This window comes from Anguilla anguilla, chromosome 1 (assembly GCF_013347855.1).
Source record: "Anguilla anguilla isolate fAngAng1 chromosome 1, fAngAng1.pri, whole genome shotgun sequence".
NCBI classification, from domain to species: domain Eukaryota; kingdom Metazoa; phylum Chordata; class Actinopteri; order Anguilliformes; family Anguillidae; genus Anguilla; species Anguilla anguilla.
In genome coordinates this window covers 78,968,520-78,995,422 of record NC_049201.1, presented here as the reverse complement: position 1 = coordinate 78,995,422, position 26,903 = coordinate 78,968,520, and the positions used below count along the sequence as shown (strand labels likewise).

The 26,903-nt window shown below is 46.8% G+C and overlaps 3 protein-coding genes across 5 annotated transcripts in view; 2 read left to right on the top strand and 1 right to left on the bottom strand.

The window, feature by feature from the left end:
* The first annotated feature begins 345 nt into the window (after nucleotides 1–345).
* Nucleotides 346–6,813, top strand: c1h2orf50 (chromosome 1 C2orf50 homolog). 2 transcript variants are annotated; one of them, XM_035406869.1, is made up of 4 exons: nucleotides 346–500; nucleotides 4,354–4,488; nucleotides 5,076–5,115; nucleotides 5,782–6,813. In XM_035406869.1, the coding sequence occupies exons 1-4, from the start codon at nucleotides 451–453 to the stop codon at nucleotides 5,980–5,982; spliced, it is 426 nt and encodes a 141-aa protein (XP_035262760.1). In that variant the 5' UTR covers nucleotides 346–450; the 3' UTR covers nucleotides 5,983–6,813. The 2 variants fall into 2 exon arrangements, with proteins under 2 accessions (XP_035262760.1, XP_035262768.1); XM_035406877.1 differs by lacking the exon at nucleotides 346–500 and having other exon boundaries at nucleotides 3,742–4,488.
* Nucleotides 6,814–11,984: 5,171 nt separating this feature from the next.
* On the top strand, nucleotides 11,985–19,620 carry slc66a3 (solute carrier family 66 member 3). The gene is made up of 7 exons (XM_035415192.1): nucleotides 11,985–12,282; nucleotides 15,548–15,630; nucleotides 16,067–16,136; nucleotides 17,413–17,470; nucleotides 17,874–17,994; nucleotides 18,248–18,289; nucleotides 18,543–19,620. Exons 1-7 carry the CDS (start codon nucleotides 12,137–12,139, stop codon nucleotides 18,632–18,634), a joined length of 612 nt encoding a protein of 203 aa, XP_035271083.1. The 5' UTR covers nucleotides 11,985–12,136; the 3' UTR covers nucleotides 18,635–19,620.
* Nucleotides 19,621–21,146: 1,526 nt separating this feature from the next.
* The window catches only part of rock2a (rho-associated, coiled-coil containing protein kinase 2a), a 75,439-nt gene continuing 69,682 nt past the window's right edge, over nucleotides 21,147–26,903 (bottom strand). Inside the window, exons 31-33 of one of the 2 annotated variants that reach the window (XM_035415179.1) lie at nucleotides 26,570–26,837; nucleotides 25,794–26,007; nucleotides 21,147–21,755 (exon numbers count right to left, since the gene is read on the bottom strand). In XM_035415179.1, coding sequence (XP_035271070.1) covers nucleotides 21,752–21,755; nucleotides 25,794–26,007; nucleotides 26,570–26,837 — 486 coding nt within the window. In that variant the 3' untranslated portion in view covers nucleotides 21,147–21,751. Of the gene's footprint in view, nucleotides 21,756–22,388; nucleotides 22,585–25,793; nucleotides 26,008–26,569; nucleotides 26,838–26,903 lie in introns of those variants that run through there. The other variant, XM_035415171.1, reaches the window with a different exon arrangement.

Below are 26,903 nucleotides of genomic sequence, written 5' to 3'. Positions count from 1 at the left end.
GATTTGTTTTAACACGGCCCGATGACATCAAATCCATAATGCTTTCTCCCATATTTTTCACTTTTTCACGTCTCCTTTTCTGTGAATAAATATTTAAATATGTATTACTGTTTCGCAGGGACTGGTGTGACTCCTGCTATTCATTAGTGGGGGAACAGCCATAAATATGCTCGTCAGCGTTGCCATGGAGGCGAGATTCAGTTGCCGAGGTCCTTAGTCAACAACCATGTGGTTCCGCCCCCTTCTCCCTTTCTCTCTCTCTCTCTCTCTCTGTCTGTCTCTCCCTCCATACCACCCCCCCCCCCCCCCATGCCTGGATTCAATGTGGAATGCTATAACTCTCTCTCTCTCTCTCTCTCTCTCTCTCGCTCTCTCTCTCTTTTGGGTTTTTCCCACTCTTCGTATCAGACGTCCGGACAGCGGGTGAATTTCGGGACGGCCCGACCGGTCATGGCTCTGTCCTTCTCCTACTTCAGCCCGGGGCAGGGAGGGGACAGCAGGTGAGTGGTGAGGTGTTAATTTTTTTTTTTTTTCGCCGAGTGCACCGAACTCGTTAACCGAAAAGAACCATATACCGGCACAGGCCTTTCATGGCTGCTGGGGCTGGGTCGCCATGCCGACTGTCTAGAACCGGAGTTCCCAAACTGTGAGTCAGGACATACTGCTGGGCTATAAAAGGGCTGTGATTCATCACAAGATGCTTTGATATATATAGATATATATATATATATATATACATATAACTTTCTGCATATAATACACATTCCATAAGCGCTAACGCCAGCCAAATGAAACAGTGCAGTTAGTCACACACACAGTGCAAGCTGAAGTGTGTATACTCAGATGTGTTTTCCGCCGCATGTTAAAACATTTGCTCTTCGTATTTTAACATGCCGTGCGCACATTTGGCAGCATTTTGGAAACTGGCGTCTGATGGAAAACGTATGCGCTGGTAGTACAGTGTGATGATGGGGAATGCTTGGGAGCTCCTGGCCTGGGGAGTGCTGTCAATCATATTTATATGGAGAGGATTGGCTGTGTTTTTTTTTTTTACTTTCTCAGAACTGAGCGTAGCGGTTCTGTAAGAGCTCGTGTTGTGAACGAGGGCTATGGCCTACTGCTTGAGGGCAGAGGTGGAAAGTCCAAGGGCTCAGAAAGTAACAGTCCTGCCATGTGTTTTGTCCACCCATGAACTCGGCCGGCTAATTAGCCGGCTGAAGAACTGTGCTCATTAGCAAATCCAGGCGACTGTAACAGAAATACCCGGGGAGGACTTTAACTTTCTGGACCTGTATTTCGCACCCCTGCTGAAGGGCAGATGGCTGCTGGAGGGTAGGCACTAGAACCCCTCTTTCTCAAAATCACAGAGAGTCCTGAGAAATGCTGGTTTTTCTACCTGGGAGTCAGCTATGAAGGCAGTCTGGCCAATTAGTGGCACTAATCGTTCAGTTACTTACTTTGGGAAAAAAATAAAGAAAGGAAAAACTAGAACTGTACTTGGATTCAAGGGCCAGATTTGAGTATCCATGCACTAGACTGAATTTGGAATTGCAGACCAGACCATTCCTCTCAAATACTGATGGGGTTGCAACAAATTCATTATGAAAACACTCATTGGTTTACTATATTCAATGTCTCAGCTATTGCACTGTTCACTTCCCCCTCTGACTCACTAACTCACTAACTCAGTAACTCACCAACTCAGTAACTCAGCAATATACTATCTGATGACTTTTTCACTCAGTAACTCACTACCTCACAAACTCACTCAGTAACTCACACAAACTACTCTCACAAACTACTTCCCACCCTCCTCTCACTCACTCACTAACTCACTCACTCACTCACCTTAATTCCCCTCTTTTGCCTCTTCCCTCACCATTCACGCTTTCCCTCCATCCCTCATACTTTTTACTAGTACATTCCACCTTTCTTTACTCTCCTCTGTCCACCCTTCCCTCCTTCACTCTTTGGTCCCCACCCAGTATCACCGTCTTTGGCTTGTCATACAGTCACCTCTGAGTTAGTCACCTCCCTCTGTACCCTTTCGTGTGTTGTTTCCTCCATTCAGTTCCTTTAAACCTTTTCCGTTTTTTTAAAGGAGATATACACACCCTGCGCTGAAAACAGAACTTGGCATTGCTCAAAGTAAATCTTACAGAAATTCAATAAAAATAACATCACGCATTTTCTACAGCCGCGCCAAGTGTTGGTGTCAGGTGTCTAAGATTACGGTCGGTCTGTGCTAAATGTGGAAGCTACGACAAGGCGCGTCGACTGAAACTTCGAAGGAATCTGGCGCCATCTACCGGACTTGAGTTTAGTGTGCCGCGCGTCTCTTAGTTGATAGTGCGACCTGATGCGCTATCATAAAATGGTGAACATGATTGGTCGCAACGCTGTAAATGCAGAAAAGCATTAACACGTCAAATACCATTGAGTTTACTGTTTACTGTCACGTCCCTCGCTTTCTCAACGGAAGCACACACGAGGATTATTTTTCCGTCGATGAGCTAAGGGCTTTGTCTGTGTGCTGTATTAATTATAGGAAAAGCAGAAAAAACATTAGTTTTGTGGTGAAAAAAAGGAACAGAGGACACGCCTGTACAAATGACAGATAGAAAACATCCTAATTTTGGGGCAGAAGATGTAAGTGTGTGGGCGTGTGTGTGTGTGTATGGGGGTGGGGGGGAAAGTTCCTACACTCGTAGAGGATGGACTCTGATTTTTTAACGGAATGTACAGTACGACACCGACTCTGATTGCTCTAATATATAAACCAATCAGGAAATGTACATTAGACGAGACGTACCCTGCAGATCGCATTAACACGATTCGTTTATAATATCTCGCCGGTCTCATTCGAATGGATTTCTCCTGTAGGCTTTACACATGGTGCAGACGTGGGTCACGTGACAAAGCTTTTTCTTTTTGGCCGTTGCGTTGTGTACGTATCTAAGGCAGGAGAGATTAATCCTCAAGGAACATTCTGTTGCCTCACAGCCAGCACGAGACACCTGAGGAATAACGTCATGTGTCACCTGCCGTACGCTCAGGTGTCTGTTTTACAAGGGCACCGCTGCATGGGGTATTATTATTGCAAAGTGGAGGCCGTGCCAGGCGTTTTGTTTTGGGACCAATAAAAGAAGATAAATGTTGGACGTACATGGTGTAGAAGAGCGGCCGCTCAAAGTATTTAGAGAAAGAGGGATGTGCTCGGTGGTGTTCGCGAGACAGTGTTTCCAGACTTCACGCGCGTTCGTCAGGCCCGTCGTTGCACTTCACGCGCTAGAGTGAGAAGCGCCTCGAGGGGAGTTGAAGCTGTCGTGCCAATTTCACAGTCCCTGTCTTCCAGAAAACAGTCCCCTCATCCGACTTCAGCTCTACAATAATATATGGGGAGACATCGGCATTTGTCCTCAACTGAGTGTTTTACTTGAATCAGTCCAGAACTTAACGCAGTACCCTTGCTAATGCGCCCTTCTCTGTAACTGCAAAAATATTGGCGAAACACTGGATTGGAAAATTGAGAATAATATTAATTGCATGCGTTAAAAACGTAAAATGTTCACTAGCATTTCGGCCTTTCTGGCCTGAGTGCAGTGATCCAGATATATAGGCTGTAGGATACATATATATATTAATACATACATTTATATATATATTACATTTCTTCTTGTATTATTTCTTCTTATTTTTATTTTTGTAGTTTTATTGCTGTTTGTTATTGTGTTTTGTTATTTTCCCTGCTATACTCGGGCACACTTGTGAAAGAGACCTCGGTCTCAAGTATACGCCCTGTATAAATAAAGGAATTATTTTTAACAAAGGAAGAAATTCCGGATTCTTACGCAGGATTTTATCCGCCCGAGAATCTGTGCCATGCTGGATGTCCCGCACAACCAAGTAAACCAATGAGGGGGTAATGAATATCCGTGAATTGCCGGCCTGTTTCCAGGGGCGACGGTCCAAGTAAACAACAGCCTCTGGCGCCCGTTGAAGCAGTACCCCGGTAGTGATTGGCAGCTCGACCTCACTCTCAGCCACAGAAAGGATTACCAGCCTTCTTAGAAAGTTTATTATCAGAATAACAAGGCTCCAGTAAATCTAAATTCCACCCCTTTGGACTACTCTGGACGTATCTTGTATCATACAATAATTTTTTTATTTTTTAACTCGCATTATAGTTAACAACAGCCCCGTGTTGTATCGACTTGAGAACCTGGACTGTTTGTGGAGTTTAGAGATGGCCAACAGTAAGTCGAGCTTCAGGCGGACTACGTCGGCGGGTTATCGCATACCGGATAGATCGGCGGTCGCCCTGACATCCCATTCCTCCGCCTCGGTGTGCAGGCAGCAGCCGGGCAGGACGCGGAGCACCGGGGGCGGCCCAGCACCCGCGCCGGATCCAGACACGAGAGACCCAGTCAAACAGGATCAAGTGTGGAGGGAGTACATTCAGACAGAGTGGGCAGGAGTCAAGCAGTGGTAAGGATGTTTTAACATTTAATCCACTAGTGACAAGACTTGTTGTGATGTAACTTGTTGTGCGTATGTGCATGTGTAATACAAATATAAAATGCAACCACATTATTTACGGTGATACGCTAATTCTTTTTTCGATCATGAAGTAGAATTTAAATGTTTGTTTCTGAGAGGTAGAGAGCTGTACCAGCTACTGTGTCTCATCGTTACCGGTGGCACTAATCCCTCGATCGTTATTCGATACGATGACCCCAGGACGGTATCGTCTACCTGTGTGGATAAAAGTGTATTGTGAAGGCTGCGAACAAACTTTTCATCTATTCATATTCTTGAATAATTAACACAAAACAATGTTTTTATCCATTATTTTAGTTGAAAATTCTCCATATTAAAATATAATTATAATATAATTCCATACTTAATTTAAAAAATTTTTTTTTTACAATCAATATTGTATTACTTACCGTGTTAACAACAAAATAAATGCAGGACCAATGCAGAAAATCGATAGAAACTATTTCTAATATCGGATCACGGTGGAACTGTCAACCTTCTGCTCACTTCGTTGCTTTTTTTCTTTGAATCCACAGGCAAAAGAACTGGGGTTTCCTCACAAATTATGACCAGCTGGTAAGATGTTTTTAATGTGTGCGCATGGTGAGCAAACGCACACACAGGCACTCAGGCACACACATGCACACATGCCTGCGTGCATGCACACACACACAACGGACACGCACACAGTGCCTGCAGTAATTACACTCATCCAACACTCTTGACACTAACTCCTATTTTCAAAATGTTTTGTGGAGTAAGTAAGACCACGACTGTAAGTAGTTAGGGTCACCCATAAAACCGTTTTATAGTTGTTGAATTTAAATTGGTCCTATTTTTTTTTTACATTTTTCACACAGTAATCTTGTTTATTCCAGAGACCTCCCGACTCACATTGTGATATTAACAACTTTATTCAAGTTTGAGCACAAAGCACATTGCGGACAGATTAAATCTGCACTGTGTAATGTCTACAGTGTCAGTTAGGTATATAATAGCGTTTACCTGCTAAATATTACATTATAGACCCTTGAGCAAGGTACTGAACCTGAATTGCTTCAGCATATATCCAGCTGCATAAATTGATACCATGTAAAAATAAAAAAAAATAAAAAAATAGAGTTAAAGTCGTGCGCTTTTCTCTGGATAAGAACGTCCGGTACAGTAATGTTCAGTGAACTTTGTGTAATTTTGACCCCCTGTCCCACCCCCTGTCCCCCCCCTCCCCCCTGTTGTCCCCAGGGGCGCCCTCGAACAGAGACCCCCCTCCCCAGCTATGTACCCGTGTTTTCGGACAGCGTCCCTAACACTACCAGCCAGGCGCTGGGCAGCCGGATGTGCACGGACCTGGGCCAGGCGCTGATCCGAATGGACAACCTGCTCCTGCTCAACTCCGCGGGCCACCGCAAGACCAAACCCAGCCCGGAAATGCAGCCCTGCTAGAGCCAGGCCACACCAGGCCACACCAGGCCAGGACCATAGACTGTATGGCCAGGGCCGGAGTGCAGTTCTCTCGAATGTCACTTGTGAACTGAACTCAGGAGCATCTGATGCTCCACCAGTCAAATGAAGGTATACACACTCGGATACTCGTGTTTGATTGGTCGAGTGTCACATGCTCCTTGAATGAAGTTCACAGGTAAAAGTTCTCCAGGGCAGAAGATTTAGTGGACTGGGCCGTCTGCCCAGAACTCGCTAACACTCGTCTTTCAATGTCTACCCCAGTCCTCTAGGGGGCGATAGCAACCTAACACCATTTTACCTCCGAATTTAGAGTCTTCCTTTCAGGTTATATGCGTCTTCTTCCTGGTTTGTTTGGTAAGTGACGTGATAAGATTTTAGTGAGAAAACAGATGATACGTGAATGTAATGGATTTTAGACAGTGTGCTTTGAAAATCAACATGAAACATGACTGTTCTTTTTAAAATGTCTTTTTACAATAATCTGCCAATATTTTCTTTTAACTGCACTATTTCAGTAGGTTGTTAATATTTCAGTTAAATAACAGCTTTACAAAACTTTTTTTTTTTCAATGTCTGACTTAGCCATTGTCCAAATGAATATATCTTTGACTTGGACAAGAAGTGGAGGGTTCTCCACTTTCCAAGAGAGAAGGTCTGAATCGTCCTCTTCCATAGGTGCACAGATAGAGGACTTTGTGCCAAAAGCTGTCCTACAAAGTTTGTCCCTCTGCTGCTTCCGTAGGCTGGTGTGTTTGCAGCTGTGAATCAGCTAAGTTTCTTCCATTAATAAAGATGCAAACTTTTGTATAAGTCACTGTTAATGTTCAGTATGTGAAACGCCCACAAACATACACAAACAGTTTGAGCCAACACGTGTTAGATTCTCCTCGATGTGCACATTGCATGGTTTGTTATTTGTCTCAAATCAAGCACATTTATTATTTTGAATACTTAAAAGCTGTACACACCAGAAAAAAATTCAGCGACATGAAAACGTAATCAGAACAAATATTCAGAACAAAATTCTTTCAAATCACATTTTTGTAACAGTAACATTAAATTATCAAGAAAAAACAGACTGGCTCGCAAGGCTAAGGATCTACAGGAGTGCTTTCAACTCTTTATTAAAAAAAAAAAGATGAATAAAGATTTTTCTTCCACCAAGCAGTGTTTACAAAGTGAGGGACTGAGTGAAAATCTGGAGCAACACGAAAGCTCAAATCCTGTGAGAGTGTGATAAAAAAGGACTCTGGAGAGTGACTTGCCAGGCTGCCATTTAAATCCTGCAAGCATCTGGTCTTTCTGTAGGGTTTCCGTCTTATCATTTTTTTTTTAGATGCAGTTTATACATTTTCGTAATTCACAGAGCCAGACGACACAAAATTGTGCGGTGCCAAGCTACTTGCGGTGTTCGGCTCTGTGAAGATTGTTGTGAAGCGCGTCCAATTTTTTCTTTTAGTCATTGATTTGTTTTTTAGGAAAGGCATTGATGTATTTTTGACAAAAAACGATTTTGAAAATGTCTCAGGGTCTTTCTTCAATGACTTTTCATCTTTGTAAACAAAAAAGTGCTTTCTACTGGGTGACTCATTCGACTGAGACACCACGCTCTGGGGCGTGGATGAGTCCCACAGTCTCGGATCGAACCCGGACAGTGCCAGCGTCGTCTGTGGCCGGTAGCTCCACAGGGTGAAGCACAATGGGCGATTGTATTTGTCCAGGGTACGGGAGGGTTCGGTCAGTTAGCGGGTCCGCATTTCATCGCACGTCAGGTGCCCGTGGACTGCATAACAACGACGCACACGAAAAGGTCTTCCTCCGCCTCAGTTCTGTGTGAGCTGAGCTGAGCTGTGGGCTGCGGTGTGAAAAGAAGCAGCTGGCGACACCGTGGAGGAGAACCCACAAATGTCTACACTTCCCCCAATCAGCGGTAGGGTCTATGCATGAACGCAACTGCGGTTTCAAATAGACGGATGTTCCAAATTAGGGAGGGAAAACGGGCCACTACAGGTATATGCGCAGCAGGCAGGTAGGTATGACTGCAAGGCGGCCGCCTTCCGAAAATGTCGATCGTCACACCGCGGACACCTGCTCTGCGGGGCCCCGGAGGGTCGCGGAAGGGCAGGGGTTGCCGCGGCAACGCGCCCCCCAGTCCAGGAGGGAGTAGAGCAGGGGGTTGACCCCGGCGCTGAGGGCCCCGAGGCCCAGGAAGGCTGGCCCAGCCGAACCTGCCGCGGCGCCGGGCCGCGGGTCCGACAGCACCAGCGCGTACGCGGGGGTCCAGCAGAGCAGGAACGCGCCCACGCAGCCCAGGACGCGGACGGCGGAGGACCTGGCCGCCGGGCCTCGCCCCGGGAACCGGCGACCCGCGCTGCACAGCCTGGCCAGCAGGGGGCAGTAGCAGGCCAGCATGGTGGCCAGGGGGAGGAGGTAGCCGGCCGAGACCGCGCCCCACTTCCACGCCGCGGCCCAGCGCCGGGCCCAGGCCGGGAACGCCGGGCCGCACTGTGGCTCCGCCCACACCGCGCCCACCGACGCCGGCAGCGGGGTCGGCTCTGTCGCTGGAACCAGCCCCGAATTTGACCCCGGTGGCGTCGCGGGGTAGTCGCTGGGTGACATGGAGACACCTGAGGACTCCTGAGGCCCTGCGCCGAACAGACTTTGGGGCGGGGACATGGAGACGGGCGCAGACGCTGACGAGGCCCCGGGTGTCAGCTCGGCACCTGTAGCGCCCTCTGCTGGGGGCTCAAAAGCGGGCCCGGATTCTGTCGCCGAACGCAGCAGCACCGGTGCAGAATCGGCTCCGGAGACTTGGGAAAGGACCGGGTCTGAAGCGGTTGGCGGCTCTGGCTTTGCCCTGGCCAGGAGGCCGGCAGGAGCGGCAAACAGCAGCGACGTTAACCTGCGGAAAGAAAACAAACACGCTTTTAAAATAGGTCATTTCCGTTAGGCTTTCGCTGCACAGTTGTGGCTTTAACAGAGGTAGCAAACAGTGCAATCGAGCTGCGCACAAAGATATTAAACAGCAAGAGATGATTCACTCCCAGTACTCCACTAACTCACTTGTACTATGTCAAAAAAAATTAAGACACTTAATCATTTTTTTTCTTCCGGGTCTCAGGAGGTTATTCGTGTTAATGTTGGTAAATAACAAATATTGGGGAACCCCACTCACCAGATTAGGCAGCAAAGTGCCCCCCAGGTCCTGGGACTCCCCCGCTGCCCCCACCCCGGCCGCAGCAGAAGCAGCCCCCGGTGGAGGCTGAGAGCGACGAGGGCAAGACTGGCGCTCAGGTGCGCCAGGTAGGCCAGGTACAGGTAGGCCCCGCACAGGGCATGTCCCAGCGCCCAGGGGTCCCGCAGCAGCAGGCCGGGCAGGCGCAGGGACAGGGCCAGCAGCAGCAGGCCGTCCGACAGAGCCAGGCTGCGCAGGAGGGCGTCGCCGGGACGGCCCGGACGCGTCGGCGCAGCCAGGACTGCGCAGTTCAACAGCAGCCCCGTCGCCAGAGCTGCGACGCATGTCGCTGCGAGCAGGAGCCTGGGCAGGTCTGTCGGCAGCTGGGTGGACATGGGGCCTGAGAGCACCTGTCTGTACCTGCAGACGAGGGATCGGTACAGGTGTGCTACGGTGTGTACGTCCAAGTGCTGGAGCGTGTGAGTGTGTGTGAGAGAAAAGTCGTCAGGGTGTCATCAGGATGCTGGAGAGGTTTCCTGCATGTGTGTATCTCAGTGTAGGTGTGTATCTCAGTGCAGGTGTGTATCTCAGTGTAGGTGTGTATCTCAGTGCATGTGTGTATCTCAGTACAGCTGTGTATCTCAGTGCATGTGTGTATCTCAGTGTAGGTGTGTATCTCAGTACAGTTGTGTATCTTAGTACAGCTGTGTATCTTAGTACAGGTGTGTATCTCAGTGTAGGTGTGTATCTCAGTACAGTTGTGTATCTTAGTACAGCTGTGTATCTCAGTACAGGTGTGTATCTCAGTACAGGTGTGTATCTTAGTACAGTTGTGTATCTCAGTGCAGGTGTGTATCTCAGTGCAGGTGTGTATCTCAGTGCAGGTGTGTATCTCAGTGCAGTTATGTATCTCAGTGCAGGTGTGTATCTCAGTGCAGCTGTGTATCTCAGTGCAGGTGTGTATCTCAGTGCAGTTATGTATCTCAGTGCAGGTGTGTATCTCAGTGCAGGTGTGTATCTGAGCTCAGGCTATGTATCTCAGTGCAGGTGTGTATCTTAGTACATGTGTGTATCTCAGTGCAGGTGTGTATCTCAGCTCAGGCTATGTATCTCAGCGCAGGTGTGTGAGACAGATGGCAGTCGGATACCTGCAGATGCTCTCTACCCTTCGGGGCTTATATCCATTTGGTCGGAGACCCGCTTCCTGGAAACGGCCCCTGACGACGCCGGACCCGTGACTTCCTGGAGCCTCGGCCGCCGGGCCTAATTGGCTGTTTTGCCCGTGGAGGCACACGCTCCCGCACTGCCCAAATCGCGGCGTACGCCCGCCAGAGCGGGGCGTCCGGGAAACGAGGCGGAAGAGAACGGGGCGGTCCCGGTTTGGGAAGGGGCGAGAGGGGGGGGGGGCTCCACCGTGTCAAACCATCCTTTACCAAAAAAAACAAAAACCACACACACAAACCTGACTGCTTCCCGTCACGACACCAGTTAGTTTTTATTTGTCAGTTGTTTTTGTTCTTGTTCTTTTATTTCCCTCTGATGTAATTACTGAATCTATTCTCGTACGGCACAGATTTATTTTTCTGAACAATAGTTGAATCCTTAGACATTTTTAAAAGATAGCATCGTGATTTTTTGAAATATTTATACTCCTGTAGCATACTGAATGAATATTATCCATACGGTATATATGTGTGTATGTGTGCATGTGTGTGTGTGCGGCAAATGCTGTCTCTACAAGAACTATGCACTAAAGCAGATTGAAGGACGTGTTTGTGTGGCCATATCATTTCAGAAGGCCCTCCTGTTCAGAGAAAATTACGGAGTTGTTTTTATGCCCAATTCCTGTTTACTGCACAATTAGGGGAGCACGTTGGGTTCTGTACCTTAGGTATACGACACAGAACCCCAATTTGGGAATCAAAATCTGCAGCTACATTTCTAACCCGACTCCTTAATTACCTATATCTTTTATTTCCTAATTCAAATTTCTCTCCACTGTTCAGTGTTTGAATTTGAAGCTTAACAAATGTTTAAATTGACGCTATTGTCATATTTTGGTGTCTTATGTTGTCATTTGTCTGAAGATGTTTGTGCTGCTTTTCTTTGCCAGATCTCTATTGCAAAAGAGATGTAAAGAGATGTGAGACTCATTTGGTAAAATAAAGTTTAAAATGAAGTTTACTGCACTGCCACCCTCACTGGTGGTGATGATGATGATGATTATTATTTTTGCTGTTACTGTAAATAATAATAATAATAACCATCATCATAATAACAATCGTAATTACATATATTATTATTATTATTATTATTATTATTATTAATAATAATAATAATAATAATTTGTTTTTTCTTTTCTTCTTTTTTTAAAATCTCATTATGTTAAGGGAAAAAATCCATAGTATTACGATAAATTGTAAATCCTAGAAGGGGGTTTTTTACTATAAGCCCTTTGGGGTTTCTTACCTCTCCTGCACAATCCCTGCTAGGTTTGCTTTTATATACTTTTGTTTTATCACTTACTTTGTGTGAATAAAAAAAAAAAATATTATTATTATTACGGAATTTAGCTATAAGCCAGGAGGTCTGAAAAGAGCCATTACATTGGATATATGTCTTTACGTTTAAAAATGCGTAACAAACTGTGAACCACTGATCTCGTATTTTTATATAGGAGCTCGACGTGAACTAGCCCTATGCTGAAGGCTCTGCATTTGAACAAGCGTCTCATTCAGAGCGAGAACCAAGTACAGACTTGCGAATTGTGCAGTTTCTACTACGGGTCGCCCGGAGGGTAAAAAACCTACCGAGGTGATGTGTGCGGAAGAGAAACCCAAAAATGCATTGCTCGGTTAGACGCGGATGCGCTGGAGTAACTTAACGCTGCCAAGATAAATAGAGGACCTCCGAGAGGAGAGACCGGGCAATAAAAATCCATCTCTACACGGCTCAACAATGGACGCCAATATGATGCTTGATTTCGCCAACTTCAGCACCCTGTTCGTGTGCATGGTGCTCAAGTTTCCGCAGATATTCGTACTGATGCAGGCGAAATCGACCAGGGGCGTCAGCCTGAAGAGTCTTCTGTTAGAGCTAATCGGGTAAGCCGAGTTTTACCTAGAAGTAGCAGCTGCACTAAAACCTCCTGGTTGACAAATTGACCTTCTATGAGATGTATTTTTAACAAGATTTTGGTATTTCAATGTAACTGTTTCATGCAGTTTCATTACTTTCAAACTGTTTCATTACTTCGCGGAGAAGCAGGAAAAACTCGTGCAACCAAATATGTCTCTTGTCACAGCTAGTCAAATTAGTCCCTAACTTTCCAAGTTATGCAACGACACAGAATTGCCGATCAGCGAGAGAAGCGGCTGTCGTGGTATGGTGTGTTTAACACAAACGGATCGAAGCAAAAGGTCTCCTTTGTAGTTACCCGCCAGAAGTAGCAAGGAGACTTAAGGCAGCCGTTTCCTTTCTGAAAGTGCGGTTGCAAGTGATTGCTGCCTGTGTTACGTCGTTAAAGACGAGGCGTTATCTGTATTGTGGCTGCACCGATATGCACCTTGAAGAGCTAATGCAGTGCTTATCACGAATACAAGATAACCTGCATAAAACTCCTGATTGTGGTTGATGTTACTAAAAAAAACCAAAAAGTTCGTTTTTTGTTGTGTGTATTGCTCGAGACGGAGGGAAATGATTAATACACTTTGATTCATTTTACGACGTGTGTGTGTAGCGCCTCCCTGCCAGATTCCAAACGGTGTAACTATACGACTTGATATTGCACCCCCCCCCCCCCCCACCTGCCCCAGCTTTCGTTTTTAGAAAAATCTAAATTTAATCAAATCAAATTGTTTTGCTCTATGAACTACGCGGGTTCACTCCTGTACTTCAGCACAGTCCCATTTTAGGGTGCACTTGCAGCCTGCAGCTGGTGCTTATACAGATGTCAGATCAAGATATGATTGAACAAATTAAATATGATTGAGCAAATTAAATTAAGAGCAAAAGTTGTCACAAAATCCTGAAATGTACCAACCCTCGTGCATCCCTAGCTTAACACATCATGACCCTTGTAGGCCAAGATCAGGAATACCTAAATCTGGCCCTCAAGGCTAATATTAGGCGACTGCTAGTTTTTTTTGTAAATTAAAGCCAAAAGTACTATTGGCGTTGAGGGCCAGATCTGAGCTTCCCTGGCCAAGATCAACTTGTTCTGAGTGAAGCAAGGATGTGGTTATCGCATGATACAAGATCAGCGAGATATGGTGCTTCCAAGATTTTGTTTTTTTGAACAGAGCAGGCCTATTGCTTACTGAAACATGTCCTCCTTTCTAGTAAATCTCTACATTGCGCATAAACTGCACATTGTTTGGCTCACAAGCTTTTACATAATTCCCAAAGTATTTCAGTGAGATCAGAGAGCTACCTGTTCCTGTTTTTTTTTGTGTGTGTGCACATTTGTAGGCCTATTTCACAAGTGTGTATTTTCCCTCTAAAGAAAAGCTGTGTAGTGGAGGGAGGGGGGAGGGAGGGGAAACACAGGTTCTGTCTTAGATACAGTGGTAGAAAATCCAGGTTCAGAGAGTAGAAGTCCTACTCAGTGTTTCGTTCCAGTCATCTGGATTTGTTCATTGGCGCAATTATTCAGCCAGGAAGTCGAACCACTTTGTGAAATCAGCTGGCTGAGTTCACGGGTGGGAGAAACACATAGTAGGGCGGGACTTACTTTCTGACCCCTGGACTTCCCACCTCAGTTTAGAGAAGCCAATAGGGATTATCGATTGTGGAGAAAAGTAGTTACAAGACACACGATCGAGTGCACCTGGTCGTTAAATATCAATATGTAAATATAAAATCAATATGTAAATATAAATATTAAATATCATGTACACCGGAGCTCTCCTTTTGATTTTTGATCGGACTCTGTGCTGTATGGCGTTTTGGAAATAAAACCATAGTAAGCAGTGGGGGGTGGTGACCAGTGTGGCCTGAGCATTATAGCACCAGTGGTGGGTGTGTTGAGCTGTGCGTGAGCTGCGATGGGCCCTGGTTTTCTGAATGATGCTTGCAGACGTTGCTGCCTCAGCACGCGGCGTGCGCTGCGTGATTTAAGGTTTAGCGGACGTTCGCGGTCTGTTCAGGAGAATCCCGTCCCCTAAAAGGTTCGGTCTCCCCCACAGCTTCCCGGATCCCGAGTCTGGGCCAGGTGAGGGTTGGCCCGGCAGGTAGAGGGCGTGTCGTCATGTGACTGAACGCACACGCGCGTTGTCTGCACGCGCAGAGAAGCGCGCGGCCGTGTGGATCCATCCCATGCTGCTTTGCTGTCGCCGGGTCGGGTGCCGCTACGGGGCTATGCTACACCGTCACAGAGAGAAGTCCCAGTCCGTGTTAGCCAAGGCTGCTAACAAGTGCATGTAGCTTTAGGCTATGGCTGCGCTCCAAGCGGCTTCTTTCACTCGACACAGGCCTGTTCTGTCACTCCACGGTGCCCTCTGGTGGTTCCATTTGGGCACACAGCTTGCTTTTTGATGACTCGATAACATTCGGCAGTGAAAAATTTTTGTGTGTATGCGTCTGTGTGTGTCTGCATGCATGTGTGTGTCTCTGTGTGTATGTGATTGTTGTGCAGCTGACTTGTGTCTCTGCTGCTACGTGGATCGCTGCAGCTGTAATGCGCGTTTTGGTGGCACTTCAGCGCTTGTGCTTTCTCATGATGACTTTTGGGTGATGCTTTTCACCCATGTACTGTGTGTGACCTGTCATTCAGAATAAACTGAAATCACTGCTCACCTCTGCTTGCATGTTTACATGTATGAACATTCAACGTGTGCAAAGAGGACAGTCGAGTCCAGAAATTTCAGCCCCCCCCCCCCCCCCCCCATAGCAAGCGTGAATGGGACCCTAAACAGAGGAAGGAATGTCTTGTTATTTAAGCAAGGCTTAGATGGAGAATGCTAATGCTAACGCAAACGGGAATGGGAATGTGGGTGTCGAACAGTAACAGTAACCGGCTGGTTTTCTAGGAGAACATGTATGAGCTGGTCCTGCCCTTTGAGTTAAAATGGACCTTACACTGGAGTGAAGTAACACTAGCAGCTCCAGACCTGGTTGCCATGGCACCGTAGCTGGGGTGTCAATCTCCAGTTCCTTCCAATCAGCAGCCAGTTTAGGCCTCAGAAAGGAGGTGTGCAGACTGTTCAGCCAATCAGTGACTTGCATTAAGCGCTTGCGTCAAGTTCAGGAACACATCAAAAAAAAAAACCAGCAGACACAGCGGCCCTCCAGGATTTGAGTTTGTGAGCCCTGAACTACCGTGTCACCTGGCTCTCACGGAATTACAGTGTCACCTGTGTGTTCATTCAGGTTCATCGTGTTCATTACCTACCAGATGTACTACGACTACCCACCCCCCACCTACCTGGAGTACCCCATTCTGATCGCTCAGGGTAAGGTCAACATACAGTTCACAGTGTACTTACACAAGTACAATATAGGGAAAATGTAATATATCATCAAGATATTGCAAGACTTCACTGTGGATGGACAGGTATAAGATTCATTGAATTATTGCCACTTTCAGATACTGCAGTATTGTTGGTACATTGTTGTGAAATATACTGATCCTTATATTTTCTAAAAAGTACACATATTTGCAATATCATGGTATATTGCGTTTCTGTAATTGCAGAAATTCTCAAGTTACAAAATGGGTAAAAGTAAAATGGTCCAGGAAATCGTTACACAGACTCTTCCAAAAAAATATATAAATAGTAAATGCCTGTCATTCAAAAATATTGATATCAAAAGCTTCGAGCCGTGCGCGTGTGTGTGTGCGTGTGTGTGTGTGTACGCGCGTGTAACTGAAGATGTTCTCTGTCTCAGATGCCATTCTGCTGCTGATGATCCTCCACTACAACGGAAACCTGAGGCAGAGCCTGCTGTACGCAGCAGTGTATCCTGAACCTTCACTGTGCGCAGCTCAGCAGCTACCAATCACACGCAGCTGAACACCTACAGTAACCAATCACATGAAGCTCAGCATCTACCGTAACCAATCACACGAAGCTCAGCATCTACCGTAACCAATCACATGCAGCTCAGAATCTAGAGTAACCAATCACATACAGCTCAGCATCTACAGTAACCAGTCACACGAAGCTCAGCATCTACAGTAACCAATCACACGCAGCTCAACATCTACCGTAACCAATCACATGCAGCTCAGAATCTACAGTAACCAATCACATGCAGCTCAGCATCTACAATAACCAATCACATGCAGCTCAGCATCTACAATAACCAATCATATGCAGCTCAGCATCTACAGTAACCAATCACATACTTTTGTACAATACTGCTTTATAATGAGCCAAAAAACATGCACCTTAAATAGCAGATGCACACATTTCCTTTGGATCTGAATTTATTTATTTATTTATTAATCTTTCCTCTGCAAAACGTCGGTACTCCCAACAATGCTGCATAACAGATTGGATAAACTATATTTCTCGTTACTCCTAGTAGCCGCCTAGACACTACTAGGTCAAGATGCCTGTTTATTAGTACGTACGCTTTTTAATTAGTGAAGTTACTAACTCCAGTCAGCGCTACAACGTCTTTCCCACAACATAGCCATGTGTTTTCTGCTATGTAGCTTTGAGGTTGTCTTTATTGGTGTTGCTAATGGATTGGCTAGCTCACTGGTCTGTCCATTAAGCCTACAAAGAAAAATCACTGGCGACTGTTCACTAACCAGTTTCCACAAATGTGTGTCCACACATTCCCAGAATGCAGTTGATATTCCCTCCTGCTAATCTGTCTCTGTAGTACCTGTGAAACATTAATAACCATCATATCAGCATCATATCTAGACTCATATTCTCATCATTGAATAAGTACCACATTTCGCACAGAGATTTTAATGAAAAATAATCATTGGTCCTCGATAATCAAGTATCATTTTATGCCTAAACCTTGTTTGAAGAATAATTAGAAAGATATTGGATTTAAGTGGAAAACCTCATATTACCATAGCAACAGTCTACCCGTAGTCACTTTTATATATTCACACATTTCATATATTCACACACGCTGTGTAATGTAGGACTGAATCCTTCCCTTCTCTCTCGAGTTTCAAACTGGTTTTTGGGCTGCAGCAGTAGTGTTCACAGGCAGAATGCTAACGCTAACCTTGATAACGGCACTGTTGACTTAACCCAGCTGACCAGGTTTGTAGGCGGCTGGCAGCTTCTCACCGTGCAGAAGTGGATCATTGACCTGGCCATGGTGAGCATTTCCAGTAGCGTTTGGTTTTCACTGGCCCGAGAAACCGTGACCCACAGCTCTGCTTGTGTTGGGGAAACAAACGTTGTCTTTTTAAGGGATACGTTGTTCGTTCGGTAAACAAAATGGCCATTATAGAGTTTACGTCTACAGCTGTTCACCATCTGACATTTTAGCAACATTTCTTGATAAGCGCATGAAGGCTGCTCTAGTGTCCTTATATGGAACGTTCTACCGTGATCCAATCGAACCAATGAACCAGTGTAGGTGTGTACAGCCAATTAGCTCATTTAGTCAGAGTACATTTTGTGAAGTGTTACTAAATTGCATTATTATGTATTATTTTAGCAGGTGTATTAACGGTCCCGTTTGTTTTATTTTGTTTTGTTTTTAACGTTTCCTGCAGAGCCTGTGTACTCTCATCAGTGCCGCCAGTAAGTTCGCTCAGCTGCAGTGTATGTGGCAGGCCAAGGATTCGGGCCAGGTCAGCGCCCTGTCCTGGGGCATGGCCACCTACACCTGCCTGGGTGAGTCCTGTTCCCTGGGGGGGGGGGGGGGGGGGGGGGGGGGGCTAAAGCTGGGGTCTCCAAACTGGGTCAGGTCCCACGCAGGGATGGGGCCCGTGATGACACAGAAAAGAAATGACACCTGTTACCTACACTGCGCTACTTACAGCATGAAATCAGTTGTGTTAGCATGTTTGTCCATATCAGTGCTTTGCTGTAGTTTTTTTTCATGACTTTGCCTTTTCTTAATTTTTGATGTACAACTCCTATTCAGCCAGGATTTTCACCACAGTCATGATGACAGGAGACATGCAAGGTGAGTTGGTGTTTCTTCTCTCCGTCCTGACCCCCCACCCCCTCCAAATTTTGATTTGTTTATTGCTGTTCCAACCTCATGTTGTCCTGTGGCCTGGTTCTATATATAATATTCAGCATCACTCATTCACATAAATGTTTATTCCCCTATCATATCTGTATCATCCAAAATAGTATGCTTAAGTGTGGACTGGGCAATGCCTGTGATAAATGTGTGTATGGTTGTTCCTATCCTACCCCCCCACCCCCCACAGTTCTGGTGAGGTTCATCGTCATGGCGATACTGAACGGGTGGGTGACGGCGGTGGTGCTGCACTACAGGCGGAAGGGGACCAAGCAGGACTGAGCGTCGGGCCCGTCGCCATGGAGACTCCTGCGCTTCCTGCGTCTCACCGGGCCTCCGGGTGATCCCCAGAACAGCCGCTCAACGCGGCCGTGCCGCCACAATGCCCTCGCGCGAGAACCGCAGTGCACTATGGGAGTGAACCACGTTAAGAGGAAGCAGCTGACCGTACCGTACTGTATCTGCCACGTTGAGTCTGCTGCACAGATGCAGAAGACAAGTATGCAGTGGCACAAACCCCCAAACCTCTTTTAAGTGTACTTACCTCAGCTCCCTGTCTCAGTGTTACACACCACCGTTTCATCCTACACATTCCAGAATTACACTCATTTCATTCCCGTCCCAGAACTCTGCTCCACTGTTTCATTCCCGTCTCAGAACTCTGCTTCTCTGTTTCATTCCCATCCCAGAACTCTGCTCCACTGTTTCATTCCCACCTCAGAACTCTGCTCCACTGTTTCATTCCCATCCCAGAAGTCTGCTCCACTGTTTCATTCCCGTCTCAGAACTCTGCTCCACGTTTACATTCCAGTCTCAGAACTCTGCTTCACTGTTTCATTCCAGTCTCAGAACTCTGCTTCACTGTTTCATTCCAGTCTCAGAACTCTGCTCCACTGTTTCATTCCCGTCTCAGAACTCTGCTCCACTGTTTCATTCCCGTCTCAGAACTCTGCTCCACTTTTACATTCCCGTCTCAGAACTCTGCTTCACTTTTACATTCCAGTCTCAGAACTCTGCTCCACTGTTTCATTCCTGTTCCTGAGCGGTTTTCTTTTTTTAATCATAATTCTACTGTTTCATTCCTGTGTCAGAATGGATTTAATTTCAGTTTCTGAAACATGCTTCCTGCCATTAAGAACCCCCCCCCCCCCCCTACAGTGAGGAGGGGGTGTCCATAATAGGAGCATAGTGTAAAGATGTGTCTCTAATCCCAACCATGTTGGTTCTGTGATTGTGTTATATGAGTCAATAAAAAAACCCAAATCTGCTGTGTAGTGTGTACCGGTCCATCTTCCCAGTACTCCATTTTCTGTAGTTCCATGAACCAATAAAATGCTAAAGTAGATAACGTTTTCACACAAGTTAGGACTCCACACTCTGAGGAACAATTTGGACCATTTTTTTTTTCTTCCAAAACTACATACATTCATATACACAATTTCATAAAATCACATTCAAAATAAAAAGCCAATGTAGAACAAAGGATTCAAAAACAGAGGGCTACATAATTTTATTGTCAGGTAGGTTAACAATCTTTTCTCCACTCTTTCCAGCAGTATAAAACATGCAGATTGAACATAGCACTTTATTTAAATATAAAGGTGGACAGGTCATTATAAATAATACATTTTCTAAGATGGCATGTAAAGTATATGCTGTATATATATTCATATATTGTGTGCCATTTTCCAAACCCTGGACATTATCAGCTAATTCACACAGCACACCAAAACCTCCAAGTACGATTGGAGCTACATGAATAGACTATACAAAAAAAAACAAACATAAAACCTTCCAAAGGCTCTACAGCAAACCGTAAATACTTTAGTGCTTGTGGATATATCTGCAGTGAAGTTTTTTTTTTTTTCCTCCTTTTTGTTTTTTTAAATTTTTTTAAATTTTGCTTTTAGTAAAAAATAGGTCAACTCCTTTGTTCCATCTCAGGAATAATAAAAATAATACTTTTCTTCTCGAGTACGAGCACAAGGATCAGAAGGCAAGTATGCAATGGAACTCTGAGGCAACTGTAAGGTCCACACACACACACACACACACAATAGTGATAATGAACTTGCACCAACGACGCTCCATCCTCCAGAAATTAAGCGCACGTTTCTCCTCTCGTCCAGTGCCTTTCCTCTCTCACTCGCTCCTGCTTCCTGTTCAGATACATTCGAAAAGGAAGTGCGGCTGTCCGATAGCGTACGGCACGCCGATTACGCCGCGCGGAGTCGCTCTCGCACTCCCAAACGCGGCCCACAATGCTCTGCAGGACAGCGGAGGGCTCCGCGCTTCTTTTACGTCAAGGCATTTGCATGAAAGGACTGGCAGGCCTCAAAGTAAATGTCACCCAAAAAAATGAAAATAAAAAAACCTAGGCTGCTACAACATTCACGGGCTTTTAAACTTTTAAAAACTTTTCGATTTTAAACTGTGAAGATCCTGAACATATGCAGGCAGCCTTACCCACCCGCAGACACACCCCAATTCATTCATAAAGCTGCTTCTGTGAGAACGTTTTTTTTTTTTAAATGCAAGAATGCAGTGTTGAGCGTCGGTGCCAAACGCTCTTATTTGCAGTACAGAATGCGTGTGCGTGTGCAGACTCGCTGTTCATGCGCGTGAGCGGTTCCAGGTTGCTGTGCGGGGCAAGCGCAGCACTTCCAAATGCATGCATGTGACGCGTGTCACACGCGACAGACCGTAGCGGTTTATGACTCCGTGCCACCTGGAAAAGAAACCAGCGATCCCGCCGTTTTAACCGTAGTTTAAAGAGGCTTCTTGCTGGGAGGTATTTTACTTCTTCTGAAACACAGTTTAGCGTATTTTTTTTTTGCCGTTCCTTGGTTACTGGTCACATGACTTGCGGTCCCCCGGTTAGTGTTATTCACTGGAGATTCACGGTGGCTTCCTGGTTGCCCCCCGGCCATTTTGGTGCGGGCGTGTCCCTTGAGCACGCTGGGATGTCGAGGAGTACCGTGAGGAGACTACGGATGGCCTAACCTCCAGCACTACACTCCCATTTGTTTTTTGGCCTGGCTGTTCCAGAATAATCTCCAGAGGGCTGCGAGAGAGAGTGTGGGAGCAGACAGACAGACAGACAGACAGAAGGAAGTAGGCAGGTTTTTGGAAGCGCCTACAAGTCGTCATGGAGACCAGCAACCCAGTCTGTCCGGCCTGAACCAGCTCAATGGGCGTTCGTCGCAGAAGCCAAGTGCCGTGACCCAGGATAGGAAGAAAATTTTTTTAAAAACAAGGTCTTTAAAAGAAACTTTTAAAAAGTAGTATTTTGTGCATTTTTGTTTCGGTTTTTGGATATGCCAAGAAAGTTCAGTCTTTTTGAGTTAGGAAGAAACACCCGTCACCTTTCAGTTCCACCACATCCCCAAGCAAAGACGGTTAACTGGAAAGAGAGAGAGAGAGAAACAAAGAGAGGGTTAGATTCACCACAGTGACGCCTGCGCCCTGTTTGGAGTTGCTCAGAGCTCACCAACACAGATTTTGCAACTTGTGTAAACGCAATATCAAAATCCACATACACTCCACTCAGATTGTATTAAAGGATAACACTGGTACTTTTCATCATTTCAGTATCGTCAACATATCCTACGAAAAAACTCAAACTGATATGTTTCTGCCAAGCTCTGAACTAATTTATCCTATAAACAATTACAGTCCATCTCACCCATGCTGATATACCGGAAGTCATACAACTCCACTGTTGTCCAAAAAAGTATTAAAAGAGTCAAAGTTTCGGTATATAGGAGATGCGGATGATTCTGAAAAAATGAAAATGACCAGTGTTATCCTTTAAATGACTCAATGTAGCCTGTTGTCAATCACAGCTCTAAAACACCAAACTGCAAAAAAACCATGGAACTTCATTCCTGTACCATGCACAAACGCACACACACATACACACAAACACACACATGCGCGCACACACACACACACGCGCACACCAGTAAAAGTACTCGACATGCATCACAGCACACACCGTGCGGCCAGGAGAAAGACTCAGAATGACAGCTGTGGATCGGGCCTCTGGGTCGCATGTTTTATTGCAAAACTTCACATTTAACTCAAATATAATGCAGCAAACAGAACTATACAGCGTGCGATTAAAATTGCTCTAGGGTAAGTTTAGCGTTGTGTGAACGCATCAGGATCTGCTGATGTTTCCAGTTCCACTGTCTTCCCGTTTCATCCTGGGGACCTCTGATCTGGGCGGGCTAGAGGAGCAGGGACAGCCAATCAGAGACCAGCATTACAAGGCCCAGTGCAGGAACAGCCAATCACAGACCAGATTTACAAGGGCCAATAGAGGCATAGCCAATCACAGACCGGAACGACAGAGGTAAATTAATCTACAGCACTGATAAAACTACAGTACTGAGCAGATAAAACTACAGCACCCAGGGGCATAAAGCTGTATTGAAGAAGTTCTGAGGAAAAAATAAATATATAAAAAATCCACTGCAACCGAGACAGAGCAGCCTGAGGCTGGGTAATCTTCACAGGAGTCTGAGAGAGAGAGAGAATCAGACCTGACTGAGACATGAAGGAGAGCTAGGGTGGTATTATAAACCAGGCCTAGAGACAAACTGCAGCTTCCAACCGTTAGAAAATCCAACAGTACCCACAGTATACTGGTACCCTGAGCAACTAGTGCTGGGCGATATGCCTCAACGATGATTATCGATCGTAAGAACGATCACCGCCATCATGCAGTGCATTGCCTTGCTTTTCATCTGTCTTTAATTACACCCATTATTACGCAGTAGAAAACATCCAAACTTCAGGAGCCTCATGAAATGCTTCCGGTGACAGATTTCACCACTGGCATCTATTGGGTGCTGATAAAACAGCCAATCAGCAGCAAGCGCATACAGCTTCCATGTGATTGACAAACAACATGATCACATGGAGCTGTATTGCCTGGCTGCTAATTGGCTGCCTTATCAAAATCCAGCAAATCATCAATAGGAATATCAGATATCAGTGGTTACGTTTTTTTTTTTGGTTCATAAGCATTTGACGTGGCCTCTGATGTTTGGATGTTTATAATTAAAGAGAAACAGATGACAAGAAAAGCAAAATGCACCACATGGTGGTGGTGATCATTATTGCATTCGATAATAATCATTGCAGTGTCTCACCCAACCTTAAGAGTACCTATGTGCTGTGAGCAGCAATGAGGTAACTGTGTTCTCTCAGTTTGGGAGGGACCCAACTCCAGGCCTCCAAGAGGAACAAATTCAACACAGCAACCAGCCCACTGCACACACAGACATCCCAGCATGCACTGTGGTTACCCTCCGTCCCCCCCTCCCCCGCTTCTTCAGAAATCAAACACGTCCTCATCGTCCACTTCATCAAAAGCCCAGTCCCAATCTGGCAACCCGAAGTCAAGCAACCTGAAACAGGAGAGGGGGGCGGGGCAAGGGGTGGAGCTAAGAGAGCAAGACACACCCAGCAGCCACATCCCCGCGCTGGCACTGCCAAGCAGTAGTTTAGGACGCTGATCAGGACCCTAACATGCTCAACCAGCAGGTTATAGGTTCAAATCACCCTAAAAGCCCACTGCTGTTGTACAAGCTCAGTAAATGCCACCTTAAAAGGACTGCTTATGAAAATGCAGGGAAACGAAGGTACTACACCTCTGTACACAGAGTCCCATTCTCCAGTGAGTTATGCGCTTGTTTTGACCAGCACATCGTTGGCTTGTTACTAAATCATGGAGAGAACTGAAACAACATTCCTCTCCCAACACTTGCATTTCTCTGACCCCGCACTCGCGCATGCGGCTAGAAGAGCAATCGCTTGCCCTTTTCTTTTCTGGTTGAAAAAACACACACACAAAAAAACGCGAGCATCTGTTGGGAACATAAACACCATTACGGATGCAGGTGAGGATTCAGAATGTGGTGATCAGGCGGTGCAGTTGTGGCATGACCAGCGTGGAAAAAAGGGAGAGTTCATCAGGTTCTGGTGGGGGTGCTGGCAGGGTTTTTTCCTCTTAAATCTTATAAATTAAAATTTCATCTTTTAAGTTAAAAATGATGGGGAGCACCAAAGACCCTGTTAATGCCAGGAAAAACACAGACTGTGAGGAATGAGGGGGAGGCTGGTGACTGTGGAGGCCGGATCAGTTCGGCTGCACCTCCTCACGCGCAATGCTAACGGCACAGCGGCTGTGCTAACGCTGTCTGAGCATGTGGGGCTGCCCCAGCTCTGCTCCAGGAGATCTACCGTCCTGTCCGTCATCACTTAAAACCCTAATTCGGCACACCAGACTGTACTAATCAGCAGCTCAATGAGAGCTCCAGCTGTTGAATGAGGTGCGCCCTGTTAAAGTGGAAGAGTGAAAATAGCTGTAGTGAAAACCTACAGGATAGTAAAAACCTGGGCTGGGCAGCCATGGGTTACAGGAAGATGCACCGCTGTGTTTGTGTGTGAGGATGTTTTGAGTGTGTGTGTGTGTGTGTCTGTGTGTGTGTGTGTGTGTGTGTGTGTGTGAGGATGTTTTGAGTGTGTGTGTGTGTGTGTGTGAGGATGTTTTGAGTGTGTGTGTCTGTGTGTGTGTGTGTGTGTGTGTCTGTGTGTGTGTGTGTGTGTCTCTGTGGTAATGTAACCAGGCAGGTTAGTAGGGCGTGCCACACCATTTCCCCTTCAGGGCACGCAGGGACGAACGCACACCGTTAGCGTTAGCATTGACATGCGCGGTTCCCTCAGCTCACGGACACGGCCTGCTTACTTACGGTCACCGGGGGGAGGAGCATGAAGGGGTCAGGGGTCATGGGGTGAAGGGTCAGTGCAGGATGATTTTGAGCATGGGGCCGGGGCTAGAGTGGGGGGGAGGGGGGTTACCAGCAGAGAGGGGGAGTCAGACACCCTGTCCAAATCCACTAGGGGGGTGAGAGAGGCTACCTGTGCTCAGGTGTGTGAGAGATGGATTCCTGAGCCAAGGCTACCTGTGCTCAGGTGTGTGAGAGAGATGTTGTGCCGAGGCTACCTGTGCTCAGGTGTGAGAGAGCAGGTGAGTTATACTCCCCTGCGGTGAGAGATGAAGTGACAGAGCAGCCCTGTATGCGCTCTCCACTGGAGCACAAACAGTTAATCTGCGCTTTCATTATGAATGACCACCTGAGCTCACGGAACCGGAGACCGGCTCTGTGAAAGACCAGCTCTGTGAAAGACCAGCTCTGTGAAAGACCAGCCCTGTCAAAGTCCAGCTCATGGGTACCATCACAAAAACCATCAAATGGATTTACTGAAATAATGCAAATAATCGACTGGATCAGGAATACAGCTTACACAAACATTTAAAACACACAATAAATAATTAATCAATCTGAAAATGATCAATCATGGTGAATAACTACAGGAGATTTCCCACAGCCCCCTGCTGCGTGACATTTCCCACGGTCCCCCGGCTCACCTGGGCTTGCTGGGGGGGATCTGGCGGCTGGGCCGTCTCATGGACTGGCTGGGCTGCACCTTCATGGAGGCGCGGGGGGAGGAGCGGGCGAAGTGCTCGGGCGCCGGCGGCTTTTTGGGGATCTTCTTCACCAGCCGGCTGACCCACTTCTGCTGCTCCTCCTGCGACACGGCCAGCAGCAGCAGGTTCTTCGCCGTCGACACGTCGTAGTTCACTGCGGCGAGAGGGAGGGGCGAGGGGGAGGGGGCGGGGCAGTGAGCGTACAGCATCGCACAGCGTCAACGTCCCCCCACAACCACACACACATCCACAGACAACCGCAACATTTTCCCCCAATGACATTTTCACACACAATTACACGCAACCTCGAGCAACATCTGAATGAAACCACGCAAACATTCACACCCAACCTCAAAATCACACCCCCAACTTCAACTGCATTCACACAAAAACTCAACTAAAGAACATACAATTCCTGTTTTCTCAAACTCTCTGCCACAGCACCCCAGCAAACTGCTATCCCCCAGCCTAACCCTCCCCTACGGCTCCCAGCATTCTGCCTCAACAGCGCCCCCTGCAGGGCACACCGACCTCTACCTCTGCACTGAACTCTGACCTGACGCCTTCCCCTGCAGGGTACAACGACCTCTCCTGACCCCTACACTGCCCCCTCCAGGGTAGGATGACCCTTGACCCCCAAACACACCCCCCCCCCCCAGAGGGGAACGACGACCTCTGACCCCGTGACCCCTGACCCCCCCCCCCCCCAGCCGTACCCCTGCAGGGTGCGATGACCTCCTCCTTCTTGTCCATGTGGTCCTTGTGACACTTGATGTGGCAGCGCCGGCACTCCAGGGCGGGCGGGGGCTTGAAGACGTTCCACAGGGGCTTGGTGCAGGCCTCGCAGTTGGTGGGGAAGTGGTACAGCGTGGGTATGAACTCGTGGCCCTTGTGGCAGATGTAGCTGGACTTCTCGCCGATGGCCAGCGGCTCCACGGGAAACTCGGGCTCCTTCTTGCTCTCGCCCTCGTTGGCGTACAGGATCTGGGGTGGGGGGGGAGGAGCAGACGCTGAAGGCCGTGACCTGCGGCTGGAATGACGCTCAGGAAT